This window comes from Carlito syrichta, unplaced genomic scaffold (genome assembly GCF_000164805.1).
Source record: "Carlito syrichta isolate Samal-C Ts95f unplaced genomic scaffold, Tarsius_syrichta-2.0.1 Scaffold120529, whole genome shotgun sequence".
NCBI lineage: Eukaryota > Metazoa > Chordata > Mammalia > Primates > Tarsiidae > Carlito > Carlito syrichta.
Genome location: NW_007064625.1, coordinates 117201 through 138655, shown reverse-complemented (window position 1 = coordinate 138655; position 21455 = coordinate 117201). Strand labels below are relative to the sequence as shown.

At 63.0% G+C, this 21455-nt stretch overlaps 1 protein-coding gene across 1 annotated transcript in view; it reads left to right on the top strand.

Moving 5' to 3' along the window:
- The window catches only part of MEGF6 (multiple EGF like domains 6), a gene marked incomplete at its 5' end in the record, with an annotated part of 105481 nt that extends 84247 nt beyond the window's left edge, over window positions 1-21234 (top strand). The window contains 28 exons of the mRNA XM_021707582.1: window positions 1428-1547; window positions 2088-2210; window positions 2681-2851; window positions 3125-3256; window positions 4056-4184; window positions 6422-6550; window positions 7144-7278; window positions 7437-7571; window positions 9435-9560; window positions 10766-10897; window positions 11089-11217; window positions 11414-11545; window positions 12279-12407; window positions 12510-12638; window positions 13030-13158; window positions 13440-13568; window positions 13684-13812; window positions 14724-14852; window positions 14962-15093; window positions 15288-15416; window positions 16014-16142; window positions 17284-17412; window positions 17593-17721; window positions 17928-18056; window positions 18148-18276; window positions 18917-19045; window positions 20225-20272; window positions 20579-21234. Coding sequence (XP_021563257.1) covers window positions 1428-1547; window positions 2088-2210; window positions 2681-2851; window positions 3125-3256; window positions 4056-4184; window positions 6422-6550; window positions 7144-7278; window positions 7437-7571; window positions 9435-9560; window positions 10766-10897; window positions 11089-11217; window positions 11414-11545; window positions 12279-12407; window positions 12510-12638; window positions 13030-13158; window positions 13440-13568; window positions 13684-13812; window positions 14724-14852; window positions 14962-15093; window positions 15288-15416; window positions 16014-16142; window positions 17284-17412; window positions 17593-17721; window positions 17928-18056; window positions 18148-18276; window positions 18917-19045; window positions 20225-20272; window positions 20579-20643 — 3515 coding nt within the window. The remainder of the gene's footprint in view (window positions 1-1427; window positions 1548-2087; window positions 2211-2680; window positions 2852-3124; window positions 3257-4055; window positions 4185-6421; window positions 6551-7143; window positions 7279-7436; window positions 7572-9434; window positions 9561-10765; window positions 10898-11088; window positions 11218-11413; window positions 11546-12278; window positions 12408-12509; window positions 12639-13029; window positions 13159-13439; window positions 13569-13683; window positions 13813-14723; window positions 14853-14961; window positions 15094-15287; window positions 15417-16013; window positions 16143-17283; window positions 17413-17592; window positions 17722-17927; window positions 18057-18147; window positions 18277-18916; window positions 19046-20224; window positions 20273-20578) is intronic.
- Window positions 21235-21455: the final 221 nt, after the last annotated feature.

Here is a 21455-nt window from a genome sequence, read left to right as displayed (position 1 = left end):
GTGCGATTTTGTGTGGGCATGTGTGTGATTGTGTGTGGTATATGCAGTTGTATGGCGGTTGTATGTGCGAGTGTGGTCGCGAGTGTTGTGATTGTGTGGTTGTGTTTGTAGGAGTATGAAATTGTGTGTGGGCAATTATACGTGGGTGAGTGCATATGTGTAGGGGTGTGTGATTGCGTGTGGTTGTATACAGTTATAGGTGGTTGTGTGGATGCATTGTGTGCCAGTGTATGTGGTTGTGTGTGGGCATGTGGGGTTTTATATGGGTTATTATAAGAGGTTTTATGTGTAATTGTGGCTGTGTGTGGTTATGCATGTACGTATGTGATTTAGTAGGGGTGTGATTGTATATGGGTGTGTGTGATTGTGTGCAGTTGTGTGTAGATGTGTGTGATTGCAGGGGCCATGTGTGTGCATGGATGAGATTGTAGGTGGGTGCGTGTGCAGTGTGGTGTGTGGATTGTGTATGGGTGCATGTGGTTGAATGTGGGTGTTTGGGGTTGTGTGTTGGTGTGTGTGGGTGTGTGCTGTTGTGTGTGTTCATTGTATGTGGATGTGTGTAGATATGTGCAGCTGTGTGTGGATGTATGTGGTTGTGAAGACTATGTGTGATTGTGTGCAGTTGTGTGTGGGCGTGTGATTGTGGTTGTGTGTGAGTTGTGTGTGATAGTGTATTGTTGCATGTAGGCTGTACATGATGTGTGTGTGGATGTGTGCAGTTGTGTGTGGATGTGTGTGAATTGTGTGTGTGGTTGTGTGGGTTGTGTGATTGTGTGCGGTTTTGTATGGGTCTATGTGACTGTGAGGTTGTGTGTGGCTTGTGTGGGAGTTGTGTGTGTCATTGTGTGGGAGTTGTGTGTGTCATTGTGTGTGGGTTGTGTGAGTTGTGTGATTGTGTGCAGTTGTGTATGGGTGTGTGTGATTTTGTGCAGTTGTATGTGGATGTATGTGATTGTGCATGGTTGTGTGTGTGTGTGGGTGTGTGTGACTGGTTGTGTGGGAGTTGTGTGTGTGAATGTGGGCAGTGCAGTTGCGTGGGTTGTGTGTGTGTGCAGTTTTGTGTGGGGGTGTGTGTGACTGGTTGTGTGGGAGTTGTGTGTGTAATTGTATGTGGGTGTTTGTCATTGTGTGTGGGTTGCGTGTGAGTTGTGTGTGATTGTGTGTGGGTGTGTGGTTGTGTACGGTTGTGTGTGGCTGTGGTTGTGTTTGAGTTGTGTGTGTGATGGTGTGCAGTTGTATGTGGGTGTGTGATTGCATGCAGTTGTGTGTGACTGTGGTTGAGTGTGACTTTGTGTGATTGTGTGTGACTGGTTGTGTGTGGGTTGTGTGAGCTGTGTGTTTGTGACTGTTGCGAGTGGTGTGTGCATGCACATGTGCTGTGGGTGGGTGGCGGGTGTGTGTGCCTCAGCAGCCATGGTGTGCCACAGATGTGGACGACTGCGCGGATGCCCCGTGCTGCCAGCAGGTGTGCACCAACAACCCCGGCGGGTACGAGTGCGGCTGCTACGCCGGCTTCCGGCTCAGCCCCGATGGCTGCGGCTGCGAGGGTGAGTGGTGTCAGCCTGTGGCAGCAGGTTAGCCAGGGACGCGGGCTCCAAGGAGGGACGCAGGGCTGGGTCTGGCCCCTACAGGGGCCTGGGGTCTGCCCGCCCATGCTCTGCTGTGTGTGGTGCTTGAGCACCTGCTGCACAAGGGCTCTGCAGGCACTGGTTGAGCACCTGCTGTATGCAGGGCTGTGCAGGCCTTGGCTCACACCTCTTGCCTGTGCTGACCGTGCTGACCGGGCCCCTTCCCTCCATCTAACCTAAGGTCACAGGCCGCACCCTCCAGGGGCTGGGCCTGCACTCTGGCTGCTGCCAGACTGCCCCCTCCCAGCCTGGCCTCGCTGGGCAGGTGTCCACAGTTGCTCTGACCCTGGAGTGGGAGGATGGCCCCAAGGCCATCGTGGCTGCGGCTGGCTTAGGACTTGAGCTGCCTAGCTCCAGCAGGGCCGCCCAGGCCTCCATCCCAAAACCAGCATCGGGCGGGTGGGGGCCACCAGCATTCCCAACCCAGGAGCACTGGCCCCAGTGTCCTGTCCCCCGCAGATGAGGATGAATGTGCCTCCAGCCGTGGTGGCTGTGAGCACCACTGTGCCAACCTGGTGGGCTCCTTCCAGTGCTCCTGCGAGGCCGGCTACCGGCTGGACGAGGACCGCAGGGGCTGCACCCGTGAGTGTCCTGCCTCCCACTGGACAGCCGAACCCTCACTTCCTTGGGTCCTACTCCAGAATCCCCTGCGCCCCGCATGCCAGGCCGGCCACCCAGCCTTCGCCCCCACCCCCACCTTCCTGGGATGGCACCGCCTCTGGGGCTGAGGGACCCTGTGTGGACCCCTGAGGGGGCAAGAATTGGCCAGACAGGCATCCTCCGGGCCCAGTGCCCTGTGGGGAGTCCCGGGGGTACAGCTTCTGTCCCGACTAGAATGGTTCTGAGAGAAGGGACCACCACCTACGTCTTAGAGCCAAGGGCCAGGGTACGAGCAGGCCGGGCTAGGGGTAGCGAGCCTGGAGCCTCTTCTGCCCTGAGAGGCAGGGTCGGGGCAGCTGGGAGGACCCCTGCAGCCAGACCGAGGAGGTGGGACCTGCGGGCCTGTGGGGTGGCTGGTGGGTGGCAGGGGCTGAGGGCTTGTGTCCCACCAGCCTTGGGGGAGCCGGCGGTGGACCTGGATGGCCAGCTACCCTTTGTGCGGCCGCTGCCCCACACGCTGGCACAGCTGGATGCGCTGCCCCAGCTTTTCCAGGATGATGACGTGGGGCCTGATGAGGACGAGGCGGAGCTGCGTGGGGAGCACACGCTCACGGAGAAGTTCGGTGAGCACAGCCCAACCTGCTCCAGCTCTCAGGGACTATGGCCCTGACCCCTGGGGCCAGGCATTGTCCGCTCTGAGGGCATGAGGGTGGGCCCTACGATGGCTTGGTCCCAGAGAGGCCGAGCCACTCGCTCAGTCTGACAGCACGTCTGGAGCTGAGCCTGGGCTAGACCCAGCCCCCAGGTCAGGCACTGCTCGGCCTCGGCATCTGCTCCCACACCCCACCACCCTTTGGGGCCCTCAAGGGCTGAGCCCCCTCCCGTCTGTCCCCCAGTCTGCCTGGACAACTCCTTCGGCCACGACTGCAGCTTGACCTGTGAGGACTGCAGGAATGGAGGGACCTGCCTCCTGGGCCTGGATGGCTGTGACTGCCCCGAGGGCTGGACGGGGCTCATCTGCAATGAGAGTGAGGCGACTGGGCAGAGCCAGGCTGGGCGGGGGCCTCTGAGCCCCAGAGCTTGGGGACAGCTCATTCTGCTTTAGTCCTCCCTGCTGGCCCTGAGCAGGGGGTCGGGACCATCCGTCCACCCGCCATCCATCCCTTCATCCATCCATTTTCCATCCATCCACCATCCGTCTGTTCATTTGTTTGTCCAGCCACCTATTCACCATCCACCTATTCATTCATTCATTCACCATCTACCGTCCGTCCGTCTGTCCATCTACCCACCCACTGTCCACCATCCACCATCCATCCACCCACTATCTATTTGTTCCTTGGTAAGTGTCTGCTGACTGTCCACTCTGAGCCAGGCACTGTTCTAGGCCATGGGATTCTTTGGGAACAAGTGAGCCGCAGTGTTTGTCCCTCATGATGTCAGTCGCCAGGGGTCCAGAGCAAACAAGCCAGCAAATAGCTGAGATAGCGAGGGGTGCCCGCTGAAGGCAGCTGGCAGGGGGGCTCTTCCCTTGGATTGGCGGGGCCCCTTGGCGACTGTCTGTGAGGCCCTGTCTGTTTGAAAGGGCTGTTCAGAGTCTTGGTGGGTGTGTTGCATTCAGAGGGATAGGATTTGGTCATTAATTGGTGATGTCTGCTAGGAGCATAGGTGGGGCTGGCGCAGCACAAGTGCCATCCTTTGTGGCTCTAGGTGGTTTTTTCTAACCAGGTGCCTCTAGCCCGGAGGGGCTCTCAGTGTGCTGATGGGGTTGCTGGGCCCAGAGTCCTGCTGGCTGTGACCCTGGTGCTTCTCTGTCCGTCCCTCTAGCTTGTCCTCCAGACACCTTCGGGAAGAACTGCAGCTTGTCCTGCAGCTGTCAGAATGGGGGGACCTGCGATCCCGTGACGGGGGCCTGCCGTTGTCCCCCAGGTGTCGGTGGAGCCCACTGCGAGGATGGTGCGTGCAGCCCCTCTTGTGCTTCTGGAACTGTCCCTGGGGTATCAGGGAGGTGGGAGGCACCACCCCTTGGCTCTCTCCACCCAACTTTCCTGGTCCCCTTCCTTCTGCTGGAGCAGGGAAAGGAACCCCATGCGTGGTTTGATTCCCTTCCCTCCCTGCCTCCCTGAGGGGGAGCAGGCCCCTTTAGTGAGAGAGACATTGGGTTTTTCATTGTTGCTACTTTTCCCGAGGCATCCTTTAGGCATACAGTCAAGACTTTATAGGATAGCAGTTGTGGGATGGATTCCCTTGGAAGGTAGTTAGGCCCCCCATTCCTGGAAGCATTCAAGTGGAGCTGAAGGATGGCTGAGTGGGATTTGCATGTGGGCCAGGGGCTGCATGGGGTGATGCCAATGGCCTTTCTGACTTTGGGGCTTCAGCGTTGCTGGAGGAGTGAGTCCACAGAAGTAAGTTTCCCGGGTGGTTAGTGCTCCATCTCTAAGCCTCCAGCCCTTTTATATCCTCTGTGGCTGGAGCGTGCAGTTCATGGAACAGACTTTCTGCCTTGGGGAGGAGGATGGAGGTCCACACACCCTATCCCCACTGCCCCTGTGCGCCTTGGTGGCTGCATGTCCTGGACTCTGGACTAGTCCCCAGGCTGCTGCACAGGGCTTTCTCCTGCCTCCCCAGCGTATCTACCTTCTCCCCTTCCACCACCCTTCTATTCTGCAGGGGTGGGAACCTACTGCCCGCTGGAAGTGGTGTGGGTACAGGTCTGTGGGGACCCCGGGCTTTTGCAAGTGCAGGGCTGAGTCCTGGCATTTCTGCTTTCCATGTCCATGTGATGTCCCAGAGACCCAGGTCTCGGGGGCTCCTGTGGGGGGGTCTCCTGGTTCCCCACAGCTGAGGTGTGCCTGTGCCTGTGCCCCAAAGGACGTGGTCCCAGGAAGGCTGCTGGGCCAGCCTCTGGCAGGTGCTCCAGCTCCCGTGGACCCCCAGGCTCTGTGTCCCCTGCTCCTGCCGTGTCACTCATTTGCCTGTGACTTTGTGTGGCCGTCCCTCGTCTGTGCCTTCTTTTTTTCCTCACATCTCCGTCTGCCTCCCTGATGAGGACATTTGTCTTCAGATGTGGGGCCCACCTGTATAATGCAGGGTGGTCTCCTCTTGAGAGACACCTACTGTGGCCCCTTCAGTAGGAGGAGACACATAGGGCAGGACAGAGCCAGAGGGAAGTGTTTTGGAAGGAAGGCAAGAACGTTTTCTAGCCCTGGGGCTGCTGGAGGCTTGGGCCTGGGACTCCGGCCAGCTGTTGGGGCTGTGTGTCCTTCCTGCTTTGATGTCCTGAGGTTGGGCTGGGTGACCACTGTGGGACAGACGTCAGGGGCCTCCAAGGCTGGATGCAGTGACTTACACCTATAATCATAGGACTTTGGGAGGTCGAGGTGGGAGGATCACTTGAGCCCAGGATTTGGAGACTACGGTGAACAATGATGGCACCACTACACTCCAGCCTGGGGGACAGAGCAAGACCTTGTCTCTAGAAGAAAATAATGTAAAAATTAACTGGGTAGAGTGGCGTGGCCCTGTAGTCCTGGTTACTCAGGAGGCTAGGCAGAAGGATTGCGTGAACCCAGGAGTTGGAGGCTGCAGTGAGCTATGATGGCACCACTGCACTTCAGCCTGGGTGACAGAGTGAGACCCTGTCTCTAAAAAAAGAGAAAGGCAGCCGGGTTTAGTGGCTCAGCTTGTCATCCCGCACCTTTGGGAGGCTGAGGTGAGTGAATTGCCTGAGCCCGCGGGTTCGAGACCCGCCTGGGCAGCGAGACCTCATCTCTACAATAAATCAAAAAATCAGCCGGGCGTGGTAGCGCACGCCTGTAATTCTGGCTACTCGGAAGGCTGAGGTGGAAGGATCGCTGGAGCCCAGCAGGCGAGGCTGCGGTGGCCGGGAGCGGCCACTGCACTCCAGTCTGGGTGACCGAGTGAAACTCCAACTCAAAACAAAACAAAACAAAAAAAAAAAAAAAAGAGAAAGGCAACTCCTGATGTGACCCAGATACTGGGAAGTGGGAGCTTTTCGTCTGCCCCTGCCATAGACCCTGGGGGGAGGAGGGGGACAGGCCAGCCAGGCAGATGGTCACACTCAGGGGGCTCATCTTGCGCTGTGAGTGGTCACTGGGCCCCCAGCATCTCCTCAGATGGGGGCCACGTGCTCTGGGCCACCAAGGAGCTTCCTGAGCCCCACATTCCCCCAGGCTGCCCCAAAGGCTTCTACGGCAAGCACTGTCGCAAGAAATGCCACTGCGCCAACCGTGGCCGGTGCCACCGCCTCTATGGGGCCTGTCTCTGCGACCCTGGACTCTATGGACGCTTCTGCCACCTGGGTGAGTCCTGCCGTTGCTGCCCGTGTCCAAGGTGGCCTTGGGTGGTGGGAGCCATGCCTTATTGCCCGTGCTGGGATGCGGGGCTGAGGTTTGCCCAGGTCTGTGTACTCCCAGCCATGTCCTCTCCACTTTGGCTGTGCTGGCATCCAGGGCATCTGGGTGGTGGTCTTAGCCTCAGGGCACCTCCCAGCCCTGGTCCTGAGAGGGCAAGGGCAGGCCTCTTGTGGAATCTTCCAGGCTGTGGGGTTTATTTTGGCTTTTGGAGTCCTGGCAGCCAGGCCAATCCTGAGCCCCTGGCAGGGTCGCCCATTCCCAGACACCCAGGGAGGGAAGGGGGCGATGTCAGGAGGAGATAGTGGATGAAGACTGCCCTTCACACCGTCCTGTGGAAAGTTATTTGGAGAGGAGGACCTGGGGCTTTCCTGGCTGGGAGGTGGTGTGACCAGGGCAAGTTCCTGCACTTCACTGAGGCCCTGGTTCTCATCTGTGAAATGGGCGCAGTCAGCCATGTCCCCGGGAAGGCTGCCTGGAAATGGGGTCTGGGAGGGGGTGTTGCAGTGGGCACGGCCCTCCTCACAGTTTTGTGGGTGCAGCCTGCCCGCCATGGGCCTTCGGGCCGGGCTGCTCGGAGGAGTGTCAATGCGTGCAGCCCAACACGGGGTCCTGCGACAGGAGGGACGGCAGCTGCTCCTGCAAGGCCGGCTTTCAGGGCAAGCGGTGCCAGGCAGGTGAGTGCAGGTGTGGGGGGAGAGGCCCAGGTGAGTGCAGGTGTGGGGGGAGGGGCCCAGGTGAGTGCAGGTATGGGGGAGGAGCTCCAGGTGTGTGCAGGTGTAGGGGAGGGGGTGCTGCTGTGGCTGACCCCACGCCCCTCTCTTATACCCTGCAGAATGTGAGCCTGGCTATTTTGGGCTGGGGTGTCAGAAGGTGTGCACCTGCCCACTGGGTGTGGCCTGTGACCCTGTGAGTGGGGAGTGTCGGAAGCAGTGTCCAGCTGGCTTCCAGGGGGAGGACTGTGGTCAAGGTGAGTGGCTGGCCCTGGAGGTCTAGGTGTGGGGTCTAGGTTGTCTGCCTGGCTGGGGGTGGGGCCCAGAAGTGCTACGCAGCCATCAGCCCCTGCTGCCTGGGCCCAGGTGGTGCCCTTCCTGCTGGTGTCACCGTCTTGTCAAACCACAGCATGTGGCTCTGGTGTGTGCCCTAGAGGCAACTCAGGCAGAGCTGGACTGTCTGCCCAGGGCCTGGCCAGGGAAGGGCCTGTGTCTCTCCAGCATCACTCCCTGCTCAGCCACTGGGACATACTGGGCGTGTATCGTGCCGAGGCCACGCTTCCTCGCCGTCTGAGCAGGAGAGAGGCCGCTCTTGGGTTGGCGGTTCAGAGGCCGGAGCTGGAGGTATCACAGGGGCCGTGGCTGAAGCTCCTGCCACGTGGAGGCTGCGGCCCAGGGCTCTAAGTGCTGCATGCTGACGTGGTAGGCAGAGGAGCTGGCTGTCAGGAGCCGGCCCGGAAACGGGCCAGCAGCGCCCCTCAAGTGTTCCAGAGGCCTGGGAGCTGCCTCCGTCCCTGTTTGCACCCAGCCTGTATGGGGCTGGGGCTGTGGGCAAGGGCAGGGGTGGTGGGGGCATGAGGAGCCTCATTCCCTGCTGCGGGAGGCAGGATGACTGGGAGCCGTGGCTGGGGTCCCAGCCACTGGTGGCCCACCTTGTGGGTAGGTCTGGAAATGAGCACTCCCCCGAGCACGTGTCTGTCCCTGTTATCGGGGTGGGAGGGGACTCTGAGGCTGGGCTGCTTTGACCGGTGATGCCAGCCCCTCTCCTCGGTCCTTGCTGTGCGATGCCTGTGGGTGTGCTTGCCCGACGCCCTGGTGCACACCATGTCCCCGAGGGTGGGTGTCCCTGGAGATGGGCCACTGCAGGATCCGACCGCGTGTCCTCCATTTCCAGGGCCCCCTGGCCCCCGAGCCTTGGCCCAGGTCCCTGCCTGTCCTACTGAAGCTCCTTATGGCGCTCAGCCCACTGCGGGTGTTTTGACTCGCGGGTTCTGTGGTTCTTGGGGTGTGGAGGCCCCTCTGTGGGGCCTGGAGGAGGTCTCATTCCAGCAGCAGGCAGGGCATCCAAGTGGCCACGTGGTGCAGGCAAGATGCTTCTGCCACCGGAGTTCCCACCCCGGCTTCATGTCCTGTCGCCCTGGGTGGTAGAGACCAGGCCCTGAGGGCTGGGCAGGTGTGAGGAGTGCTGAGGGAGGCTCTGCCAGGGGAGGCTGCTCTGAGCCTCTGCGCCCAGGGCTGTGCCAGGCCATGGAGGTGGGGCTGCCCCTGCAGGCTCTCCCCAGGCAGGGCTGGCGCCAGCCCCCACAGCCTCTTCTGAGGCTTCTGGGCCTCTGCTCTTCCTTCTTGGGGGGAAATTGGACCTCAGGTCTCAGTAGGACTCCAACCTCTCCACCCCGCCACATCTGTAGGGAAGGGCCACAGTTCTGGGGTGGAGTGTGCAGTCCCCCAGCCCCGGGGGTGGTCCCTATGAGTGTTCCAAGCTCAGTGGGGAGGGGAGTGGGAGGGGCTGGAGTGACACCCCCAGTTCAGGGTGAGAGGGCCACTGACCTGAGTACAGTGGGGCCGCCCAGGGCCGGCTCTGAGTAGGCTCCTGGGAGCTGTCCGGGGTGCTGGACAGTGAGGGTTCCCCTCCAGCTGTGCCCACCTTTCACCCCCCTCTCCTGCCCATTCCTGTGACTGTCCCGGGCACCTAGGGGCCATAGCTGTGTTCGGCAGCGCCCCCTGAAGCTAGAGCGGGAGCCGGCATGGGGTGGGTGCTGGCCAGGAGCCCGGGGAAGAGGCCACAGGGCTGACGGCTCCGTGTGGGGGCTGAGGCCCTTCCTGCCTCCTCCCTGCTGCAGAGTGCCCTGCAGGGACATTCGGTGTGAACTGCTCAGGCTCCTGCTCCTGTGGGGGTGCCCCCTGCCACCGCATCACGGGGCAGTGCCTGTGCCTGCCAGGGAGGACCGGGGAAGACTGTGGCGCAGGTGAGTATAGGCGGCATTCCCGGCGCCCTCCCTGCGTTGTATGATTTCAGGTGGGGCCAGCCCTGGATGGCGTTTGGGGACCCCAGCCTGGGCTGTGTTTGGGAACCCTGACCTGGACTGTGTTTGGGGACCCCAGTCTGGACTTTCTTTGGGAACCCTGCCTGGACTGTCTTTGGGGACCCCGCCTGGACTGTCTTTGGACAACCCTGACCCCAGCCTGGACTGCATTTGAGGACCCCAGTCTGGACTGTCTTTGGTAGACCACTCCAGCCTGGACTGTCTTTGGGGACCCGACCTGGACTGTCTTTGGATAATCCTGACTCCAGCCCGGACTGCATTTGGGGACCCCAGCCTGGACTGTGCTCGGGGATCCTGACCTGGGCTATCTTTGGGGACCTCACCTGGACTGTCTTTGGATAACCCTGACCCCAGTCTAGACTTTCTTTGGGGACCCTGCCTGGACTGTCTTTGGGGACCCCGCCTGGACTGTCTTGGGATAACCCTGACCCCAGCCTGGACTGCATTTGAGGACCCGTCTGGACTGTCTTTGGAGACCTCGACTCCAGCCTGTACTATCTTTGGGGATCACTCCTGGACTGTCTTTGGGACCCCCACCTGGACTGTCTTTGAGGACCCGACCTGGATTGTCTTTGGATAATCCTGACTCCAGCCCGGACTGCATTTGGGGACCCCAGCCTGGACTGTGCTCGGGGATCCTGATCTGGGCTATCTTTGGGGACCTTACCTGGACTGTCTTTGGATAACCCTAACCCCAGCCTGGACTGCATTCGGGGGCCTCAGCCTGGACTGTGTTGGGGACCCCAGGCCTGTCTGCAGTGACCATGAGAGCTCACAGTGCACTGAGTTTGAGAGTGGGGTCTGTGGCTGTCTAGCTGACCCCAGGACTGTGGGAGGCCCTCCTGGGTGACTTGCTTGCAGTGCGGAGGTCTCCCAGCCTTGCTAAGGAGTCCATTTTGCCTGTTGAGCCCACCCTGGGGCTGGGGCTCCTCTTCCGAGGGGCACCCCTCAGCCTGCAGCCCCAGGAAGTGCCGGATCCTGCTGCCCCGTGCCCCTCCCTTGAGGGAGGCTGAGATGGTAACAGTGGTGCCCCTCTGGGCTGGCATGGGGTGGGTGGAGGCGGGCACCTGTTCATGGGCATGTCAGCAAGGCCTGCTGAGGGGACTGACTGGCCATGGGGGAACCAGCTTGCCCTGAAGGCCGCTGGGGGCTCGGCTGCCAGGAGATCTGCCCCGCATGCGAGCACGGTGCCCACTGTGACCCTGAGACCGGAGCCTGCTTGTGTCTCCCTGGCTTCACGGGCAGCCGCTGCCAGGACGGTGAGTGAGGCTGAGCCTCAACCTCAGTCTATGACCCTGGGCAGGTGGTCCCCACTCACCCTTAGCCCCCAGCCTTGTGTGGGCAGCCCCCTCTCACGTGTCTCAGACCCCAAGCCTGCATGGGCGGCCCCCACTCACCCATCTCAGCCTGACCCTGCATGGGCATCACTCACCTGTCTCCATGCCCATAGTGTGTCCAGTGGGCTGGTTTGGACCTGACTGCCAGACAAGGTGCTCTTGTGCCAACGACGGGCATTGCCATCCAGCCACTGGACGCTGCAGCTGTGCCCCTGGGTGGACCGGCCTCAGCTGCCAGAGAGGTACCGGAAGCTTGGCCTGCCCTGTGTCCCATTATTCCTCCCCGGCTCCTGGAGAAGTCTCCGCCCAGGATCCTTAAGGCCTGGAGGCCTGCAGCAGGCCCCGTGCTGGCCTGAGACGCCCCCATGGTCCAATTTGGCTGTGGTGCCCGTGGGCTCTGTGGAGGCCAGCGTGGGATGACCCCAGGCTCTGTTGCAGCCTGTGATGGCGGGCACTGGGGACCCGACTGCAGCCACCCCTGCAACTGCAGTGCAGGCCACGGGAGCTGCAACGCTGTCAGCGGCCTATGCTTGTGCGAGGCTGGCTACGTGGGCCCAAGCTGCGAGCAGCGTGAGTCCTGGCCACCCTGGCCGTGCCTCCACTTCCATGTGCACGTGCACCTACACATACATGCGTGCATGCACACATGCACATTGGCGCACATATATGCTTGCACACATGCATCCACACATGTATGTACATGTGCACACACCCATGCACACCTGTGCACACACATGCTTGCACACACACCCACATGTGCATGCACACACACTTGGGTGCACACACATACACAAAACACACATGCATATGCATGCAAACACAGGTGTGCCATAGCTAGGGCCCTGGTCTGCCTTCTGTGCACCCTCAAGCTTTCCCAAGCCCCCCCCCACCTTCCTGCAGCAGACATGAGGCTCACTCTGACCAGCAGGCAGGGAGGGCAGGCCTGTGCCCCCCCGCAGGACACATGGCACTGGGGGAGGGAGGAAGGGGGACTGCGGAGGACCCAGGCCCCGGCCTCAGTGGGTGCCCCCGAGGCTGGGTTGGTGGGTGGGAGGGTCTGGGGCAGGCTGTCCTAGAGACCGCCCCAGGTGAGGTCCCCAGCCCTGAGATGATGCTGGGAGTTCCCATTAGCTTCTCAGGTCCCAGCTGGGTGGAGGAAGGGGCATGTGACTGAGCCCAGCCCCCTTGGGGCTGGAGTCTGGCCCACTGTCTTTGACCCTGGCTGGGGATGGCAAAAAGGCCGGGAGGGGCTGGGTCCAGCTCTCAACCCTCTGGCTGACCGTGGCTGGGCTGTGCATCTCAGGGTGTCCCCAGGGCCTCTTCGGACCTGGCTGTGAGCAGCAGTGCCAGTGTCAACACGGAGCAGCCTGTGACCACGTCAGTGGGGCCTGCACCTGCCCGGTCGGCTGGAGGGGAACCTTCTGTGAGCGTGGTGAGCCAGGGTATAGGCCGGGGAGGAGCCAGGTGGCCTCAAGTGTGGACCTGGGTGCCCGGGACCCCTGGGCCTCTGCCCATCGCTGCCCTGTGCCTGCAGCATGCCCGGCCGGCTTCTTCGGACTAGACTGTCGCAGAGCCTGCAACTGCAGTGCCGGGGCCACCTGCAACGCTGAGAGTGGCTCGTGCCTCTGCCCCGCTGGGCGCCGGGGCCCTCGCTGTGCCCAGAGTGAGTAAGAGCTCCCACTTAGCCTGGGGTGCTGCAGGAGGGGGTGCTGGGTCCTCCATGGGAGATTCCTCTGGACGTCTGTCCTGAGTGTCCAAAGCTGCCAGGTCCCCCACCCTTGAGAGTGCCACTTTGCCCACTTGGGCCAGAGCATGGGTCTCTTTCCGTGGCCGCTCTGCTAAGTGGCCCAGGCAGGAAGGCGAGGAGGTTGGCCACAGTGACCTTGGGGATCCTGGCAGATGTGCTGCTGTAACCTCTCAGGGTGTTCCTGCCCCTGGCGCCTGGCCACTCCAAGCCCCTGGCCTCTGACCGCCCCAGGCCCCTGACCCCTGACCACTCCAAGCCCCTAGCCTCCACCTGTCCCAGGCCCCTGTCCACCTGTTTCCACCTGCAGCCTGCCCAGCCCTCACCTACGGACACAACTGCAGCCAGACCTGCACCTGCTTTAACGGGGCCTCCTGTGACCCAGTCCATGGGCAGTGCCGCTGTGCCCCTGGCTGGATGGGGCCCTCCTGTCTGCAGGGTAAGCTCCACCAAGGAGTCCGGGACCAGGGCCCAGACTTGGGTGAAGGCTCTGGCCTCCTGAGGGCCCACAGATGGCACCCGAGGGTTACTGCTTAGGGCGGAGGGCCATTCTCCCCAGTGTGTGCCCTCCCCAGGGGGAATGGTGAGATGGGATGGGCCTGGGGCAGGGCATCTCAGAGGCGGCCCCCACTAGGTCTGACATTATACTTTGGGGGTGCTGGAAGACTGCAGATCCCATGGGGGGCTGGCACTGCAGGCTGCTCCCTCTCCCCGGTCCAGCCTGCCCTGCCGGCCTGTTTGGTGACCACTGCCGCCATTCCTGCCTCTGCCAGAATGGAGGGACCTGTGACCCTGTCTCTGGCCACTGTATGTGTCCCGAGGGCTGGGCCGGCCTGGCCTGTGAGGATGGTAAGTGCCGAGCGGCAGAGGTGGGGGCTCCCAGGCCAGGGGCCTGCACCTTGGGCTGTCCTCGGCCCCAGTGCAGGAAGTTCAGGCCACCCTCACCGGCCTCCCTGCCCCGCAGCATGCCTTCCTGGGCACTTCGGAGCCGGCTGTCAGCAGAGCTGTGGCTGTGTCAATGGGGGCATCTGTGACCGGCTCATGGGCCGCTGCCTCTGCCCGGCAGGCTGGACCGGGGACAAGTGTCAGAGCCGTGAGTGGGGCAGGCGGGGGAGGCCTGGAGGCCCTGCTGGGGGTCAGGTGCCCCGTGAGGAGGGGGCTGCTGTCTGAGCTGCCAAGGGTGGCCTTCCGAGCGGCCTGGACCCCAAAGCCGGGCTGGTGGGACTGGGGTGCCGCTGGCCTGCCTTGGGAGGCATGTTTGGCCCCCGCCAGCCCTCTGGTGGGCAGGGATGTATGATGCTCTGGGAGTCTATTCCCATCTCTCGATTTCTGGGTGGGGCCCCTTCTCCCCTTGCTCCAGGACCCTGTGCTCATTGGGCTCACATGGTGGGCTTGGGCTGTGACCTCTGTGCTGGCAGGGCTTTGTTCACCCCGCTGGGCCCTGAGCCCCTCCAGAGCCCAGACGGGGTGGGGGGGGTTCAGGCACTGTCCCCCACTCAGAGGTGTCTGATGGGCCCTGGCTCAGCCCGAGCCCTGGACCTCCTGTGGGTGGGGGGACCAAGCCGTGGCCGTCTTGTCAGTGCTGGGTGCTGGGCTGGCCCAGGCTCTCCAGGCTTCCTCCACTCACAGCCGAGCCCCGAGGCTGAGCCTTCGTTTCTCCCTTACTCCCTGGGAGTGAAGGTCTCCCAGAAGCCGTGGCTCTCAAGGCTTCCCTCTCGATCCCGCAGGCTGTGCCAAGGGCACATTTGGGCCCCACTGCAAGGAGAGCTGTGCCTGCCGGCGGGGGGCTCCCTGCCACCATGTCACAGGGGCCTGCCAGTGCCCCCCGGGGTGGAGGGGCTCGCGGTGTGAACATGGTGAGTTCAGCCCCCGGCTCAGCCGGCACCAAGGCCACTTTCCTGGGCGGGAGTGGGTCCTATCCAGCGTGACGGCCCTGGCCGCTGTGGCCTCTGGGTCCCCACGGGCCTCTCCCAGGAAGTGTCCCCAGCCCATGCCTTCCCACAGCCTGCCCGCAAGGCTGGTTCGGAGAGGCCTGTGCCCAGCGCTGCCGTTGCCCACCTGGCACCACCTGCCACCACGTCACCGGGGGGTGTCGCTGTCCACCTGGTTTCACTGGTTCAGGCTGCGAGCAGGGTAGGTGCTTTCCAGATCTCCACCTCAGGAGGGGGCCGGTAAGGCTGACTCCTGGAGAGGCCGCCGGTCCCTTGCTGGGCTAGGACCGACCCACCCTGTCTGCACCCAGCTTGCCCGCCTGGCACCTTTGGGGAGGACTGTGGTCAGTTGTGCCAGTGTCCCGGTGAGAACCAGGTGTGCCACCCTGCCACGGGGGCCTGTGCGTGTGCTGTTGGCTACCATGGCCCCACCTGCCAGCAACGTGAGTGTCTACTGGGCATCAGGGTCCCACTGCTGTGCCGGGACCTTATCGCCTCTAGTCCATGGGAAGGCCCTTATTTGAGGGATGGAAGGTGGGATGTGGGGGCCCTTTGGGAGCCACCCAGCTATGTTCAGGGCTGCTGAGGGGGCCGCCTCCAGCCCCCACCCTCTGTCAGCGGGCCCTTCTCCCCGCAGGATGCCCGCCTGGGTGGTACGGGCTAGGCTGTGAGCAGCTGTGTGGGTGTCTCAACGGGGGCTCCTGTGATGCGGCCACGGGAGCCTGCCACTGCCCCGCCGGCTTCCTCGGGGCCGACTGCAGTCTCGGTGAGTGCCCAGGGGCTCAGGGCTGGGCAGCTGCTCCAGTGTCCCAGGGGCTGGGGCCTGTCAGCCAGCCTGCGGAGGACAGCCCCTGACTGCCCCCTCCCTGGCCCTGTGGGTCCTTCTGCTGGGCCTGGCCCCTGGCTGGTCTAAGCTGTGGTGGCAGAAAAGGCCCACAGCCCCAGGGGTGTCTGTGTGGCACCAGGTCCCGCCAGGCCCCAGCCAGCTCTGCCCCAGCCCCACCTTGTGGAGGCCAGCTGGGCAGTTCCGTCCCTGCCCCGCGTCCTGCTGAGCAAAGAGCCTTTTCCCTGAGTCACGTGGGGACTTTCCTCATCTGGGACCCAGGCGGAGCTGGCAGAGTGAGTCACGGCATAGCAGGTGACAGTGGCCTAGCTCCCCACAGAGCCTGCAGTGGAGGAGAGAGACCAGGGCTTGTTGAAAGCACAAGAGCTGGCCAGCTGCACCCTGCCTGGGGCAGACACTGGTCCCCTGCCCCATCAATCTGGTTCCATCCTGCCTCCAGGGTTGACCTGGTGGGGAGAGGGAAGCTGGCTGGCGGGGTCCAACCTGGGGCAGCCACGCTCACCGCTTCCTCCCTGGCAGCCTGTCCCCAGGGCCGCTCCGGCCCCAACTGCACCCACGTGTGCGACTGTGGGAAGGGAACATCCTGTGACCCTGTGACTGGCACCTGTATCTGCCCCCCGGGGAGGACCGGTGTTCGCTGTGAGCAAGGTGAGTGTCCGCTTGGGGGTCAGGTGCATTGGCCCTTCCTAGGGACTTTGCTTGATAAGCTGCAGGCAAAGCCGGCGTGGTGAACCCATGGTCACTGGGCAGGCCCAGCCCAGTCACATCCAAGGGTGGCCACCGCCAGGGCGTGTCTGGAGGCAGGAGGTAGCTCTGCCTTGTGTGGACGACGCTGCCCTGCTTGGGTGAAGGATCATCCCTGCCACTCCGGGCTCTGCCTAAGGCCACTGGGTCCTTCCATGACCCTGCGTCCAGGGAGCGGGTCCAACCCAGAGCCTCTGGACACCAGCAGGAAGGGTCAGATACTGTTTTCTGCTGCGATGGAGCCAACCTCCTGGCTGCTGTCCCTTGGGAGAGGACTGTCTGGCCTTCCTGCAGGCCTGGATTTCAGGGGTTCCAGGCGGAGGAAGGCCAGATGCACAGGCCGAAGAGAGACGCGAAGTGGACCCAGGGAATGTCGGGTGGCTCCTACACAGACGTGCCACCCCATGACCACAGCCTCAGCGTCTGGGCCCATCCCCACCCTTGGTCCCTGCCTAGGGGCTGCCACTGCCCACACACTAGTTCTGAGCCTCAGAGGCTCCTGGGATACTTGTGGCAGCAAAGGGTCAGAGGTCCATGAATCAGGCCCCCAGGGCATGGCCTGGTCTGCCTCACTTGCAGGAGGGACAGAGGCCATTGGGTGAGTCTACAAACAGGCCATGAACAGGAGGGCCATGGGCCAGCTGCCTCTAAGTTCACACACGGCCCGACCATGCTGCCTCTTGGGCCTGGAGGATGTGCGCTCCCAGGCTTGAGATGGGCCTGCGCACAGCATGCCACTGCTTCCGGGAAGCCTTCCAGGATTCCTCCCTGCAGGCTGGGTGGGCCTCACTAACCCTGGAGGGCCTTGACCCTCTTATCACTGAGCCATCCTCAAGCACCTAGACCAGGCCTGGCATTGCTGCCTGAGATGATGGGTGAATGAGCTGGTGTCACTCCCTGGCATGCCTATGCCCAGCAGGCAGAGACAGGCACTGAGAGGCCTCAGGAAGTGTTTGTTGAGTGAATGCCAGCCTTCAGGAACATGTTCCTGGAGTGTGTCCAGCCTTGACCAGAGCTCCAGGCAGCACCTGCTTTCCACCCCCAGGTTGTCCCCAGAACCGCTTTGGTGAGGGCTGTGAGCACACGTGTGCCTGCAGACATGGGGGCCTGTGCCACACGGCCAACGGCAGCTGCTCCTGCGGCCTGGGCTGGACGGGGCTGCACTGTGAGCTGCGTGAGTGTCCCTGAGTGCACGGGACAGGCAGGGGTGCTGTGTCTTAGGTGGGGAGCGGCCCCGGGCTCCCGAGGAGGGTGCAGGGCTTGGGGGCCTTTGTGGGACCCCAGGCAGCCATCAGGTTGGGAGGCTGGTGCCTGAGGGACCGTCCTCCTGGCCCATCTCCTGCTCTGCCCCCAGCCTGCCCCCCTGGGCGCTACGGAGCTGGCTGCCACCAGGAGTGCGCCTGTCAGAACAATGGCACCTGTGAGCCCGCCACGGGTGCCTGCCGCTGTGGCCCTGGCTTCTACGGCCCAGCCTGCGAGCACCGTGAGTCGGGGTGGACCCCCTGCCTTGAGCACTGTCCTGTCCCCCGCGAGGAGCTGGGCAGACCCGGGCTTCCCAGTAAAGTTACTGGGAACCGCAGGAGGGGACTTCTCCCAGGCCCCTGAATCAGGGGTCCGTTGCTCGTCTGGGCATGTGGACATTTCCACCCCCTCTGCCCTGGGCTCACTCTAACCGGGGTCCTCCTTCAGCCTGCCCCCCCGGCTTCCATGGTGCCGGCTGCCAGGTCCTGTGTGAGTGTCACCACGGTGCCCCCTGTGATCCCGTCAGTGGCTGGTGCCTCTGTCCCGCCGGTGTCCACGGCCGGTTCTGTGAGGAGGGTGAGTGCATCCGCCCTCCCACTGCCTCTCTTCAGCCCTGTCCAGCCCGGACACAGGATGGGAGAAGATGCTGAGGCCACTGCCCCCCTAGGGTGTGAGCCGGGCTCATTCGGAGAGGGCTGCCGCCAGCAGTGTGAATGCGACGGGGGGGCACCCTGCGACCCTGTCACCGGCCTCTGCCTGTGCCCGCCGGGGCGCTCAGGAGCCATGTGTGGCCTGGGTGAGTCTGGGTCCTGCCTGGGAGGGGTGTGGTTGTGGGTTCCTATCAGTGGCAAATACTGATTGGTTGTGCTCTCCCTGTGCCAGTTCCCAGGTAGGGCACCGTGCCCTCTTAAGCCTCTGCACCTGGCCCTTGCCCTCTGGTGGGGTCGGGGGAGGCAGCCTTGGGGACATGCGGTCGCCCGCTGAACCCCAGGGAGGCTATGGCCCTGGGAGATGGCTTGGTCAGGTGACAGGCTTCCTTGATCTGCCAGCTGTGGGTGGGGCACCACGGTGGCCCCTTCTGAGAATGGGGGGCTGCCCGCTGGGCTGCACATCCCGCCCTGTGGCTCTCAAGCCTGCTGTGCCCTGGGGGAGCACCTCTGACTGTTGACTTCTCGCTGCCTGGGGCCAGGCAGGAGGGTGAGGGCGGATGCTAGGACCTGGACTCTGGCTCAGGAGCTCACAGTTGCGAGACTGCTCAGGAAGGTGGCGCAGGGGCTGTTGTGTTCTTCCAGGAAACAGCCCCGAGGCCTCAGCTCCAAACACTCCCGCATGAAGGGCCTCCCCACCCCGGGCTCTCTGCTGGTGGCCCCCAGGCCCAGGGTCCCCACCCTGGGCAGTCAGGGATGCGCTCAGATCTGTCCCTCCTGCCCCAGCAGACTGCAGAGAGGGCCACTTTGGGCCTGGCTGTGCCCTGCGCTGTGACTGTGGGGGTGGAGCAGACTGCGACCCTGTTAGCGGACGGTGCCACTGTGTGGACGGCTATACGGGGCCCACGTGCCGAGAAGGTGAGTCATGCTCCACTGCCCCCGCCAAATCCACCCTGGCCAGGCACCCATCCCTCCCCCACTGCCACCCTAGCTGGAGCGAATGCCAACTGTCCCTGCATGCTCCCCAAAGGGCCACGGCTTCTGACGCGTGGGTGTGAGCCTCACAGCCATGCAACGGGGCAGGGCGGGCTGTGCTGTCAGCCTGAAGCAGCCCGCCTTCCCGGCCAACGCCTGCCCTGCCCTGACCGCTGTGAGTGCACCAGGTGTGTGCCTGTGCTCCAGGCATGTGTGTGTGCTCCCAGCATGTGCGAGTGCTCTAGGTGTGTGCATGTGCTCCCAGGGTGTGCGTGTGCTCTAGGCCTGTGGGAGTGCTCCCGGCATGTACAAGCGCTCCCAGCCTGTGTGTGTGCTCTGCCCTCGGTCCACAGGTGGAGCTTGGGGACTCCCCCAGCCCTCTGGCTGTGTCCCCCTGGTGGCCCCCAGGCCCTGCCAGCAGCGGGTGTTGGGAAAGGCTTTGTCTGCAGAGGGGGGTGGGAGGCGGGCTCTGGGCCTCTGTGGGCAGGACAAGCAGGTGGGGGCAGCTGAGGCGCCAGGCTGAAGCACTGCCAGATGGCTGAGCGGGGGCTCCACAGGGCGTCCTCGGCCTGGGGTCTCAAGTGGCTTTGCTGCTGTGTGTGCATGTTTTGTGCCTCTCCAAGGCAGTCCTGCTCAGAGTCCTGCAGGGAGGCAGCCCCCTCCCAGGGCGGAGCAGGGGCAAGGCAGCCACTTGCAGGCTGGTGTTCAGAGCCATAACACTGCCCACAGCAGCATCTAGTGGTCAGGTGTGGTACTGCGCCCCTGGCCATCCGGCACCTGGGGAAAGGGTGGTGGGGCGATGCCTTGACATTTAGCGGTGCTGGAGGCTCGCTGGGCGTTGGGAGTCCTGGGCCCTTCCTCCTTCACTGGAGTGGACATGGCTTGGCCTTGGGTGAAGCCTTAGCTGTGGGGTGGGAAGATGGGGGAGGTGCACAGGGTGAGGGGCTGGGAACTCCATTTGAGGAGAGGGAGAGGCCCCCTCTTTGCATAGGAGTGAGCTGGGGAAGAGACCGCGCTCAAAGAAGTGGGGGTCCCTGCAGACCCGGGTGCACTTACACCTTGCTGCCCATTAATGTTGGCTCACTTGGGGGTGGGGGCGCCGACACGAGCTGTCTTCTCCAGGTGGGCCCTCCCAGCTCCCGGAGAGCCTGTCCCCAGCTCAGAGCCCAGGTAAGGGGTATGGAGAACGCCTTGGCTTGCCAGGAGGGTGGTGTCATGGCTAATCCACTTATGCACGTCTGGGCCTCTTGCAGGGGAGGGATGTCCCTGCTGCTCTGGGGCCTCCAGGCTCTGGGCCTCAGAGGGGAGGGCCAGGGCCCACGCTAGGACAGAGGAGTGGGCTGCTGTCCCCTTCCTGGGCTTAGCTGCTGATGGGAAAGGTGTGAGGGGAAGGATGAGGTGCCAGCCCAGAGCCCTGGCTGTTTCGGGAGTGCCCACCCCACCCGGACTGACCCTCCGTTTCTCCTTGTCCCCCAGTGGCCACACTTCCAGCCTCCAACAGACCAGCACCCCGGCGAGGCGGCAGGACAGTGAGGCACTAGCTCCGTGGGCTCACTGGAGGCCCCGTTCCCTGAGTTCCAGCCTGAGGGGACCCAGGCCTTTGGGGTGCTAAAGAGAGACCTCTTGTGGGCCCAGGACTCCTGGTGCCACCCTTCCTCCAGGGGCCACGGAAGGCTGTGGACAGCCGGGGGTCTTGAGGAGGGAGGAGGACCCGCTCGGCTGGCTCTGTGGAACCTGGGCAAGTACATCCGCCCTCGGGCCACCCTGGGCCCTGCAAGCCAGCCCTGCTGCGGAAGCCCCGCCCTCCCTACAGCCCTGAATGGGACTAAGGGCAGGTATGGCCAGGTGCGGGCATGGGGCTGCTGCCCTCCGAGCAGGACTTTGGTGCTAGGCCTTGGGGCTGCTACCACTCAGCCGACAGTTTACCTGGAAATAGCGCCCAGCCTGTATTTATGGAAAGGTATTTATGGGCGGCTGCACGTGTTGCCGCAGCCCTGGGTGGGGGCCCGCGATCTCCTGTCCCGTCCCGGGAAGCCCTGGCTCCGGTCTGCAGGGCCCTGAGGGGTCACCAGGCTGTGGGCTCAGGCACCATGTAAAACCCAGTGAGGTAAAGGAGCCGGTGCTGCCTCATGGCCTTTGTGTTTGCTGCTCTCTGTGGGGCCCTCCTCGGTCCCAGCCAGCATGAGGGTGCTGGGACAAGAACCTCCCCTGAACCAGGGAGGCCCAGACGGACACCCTAGCCGTTCCTGGGGGTGAGGTCGCCACCCAGGTGAAGGTGAGGTCCATCTCAGGTCCTGGTGCCGAGGCAGGTGGATTTGCAGAACGCGCTTATCATGGCCGAGATAACCCCAAG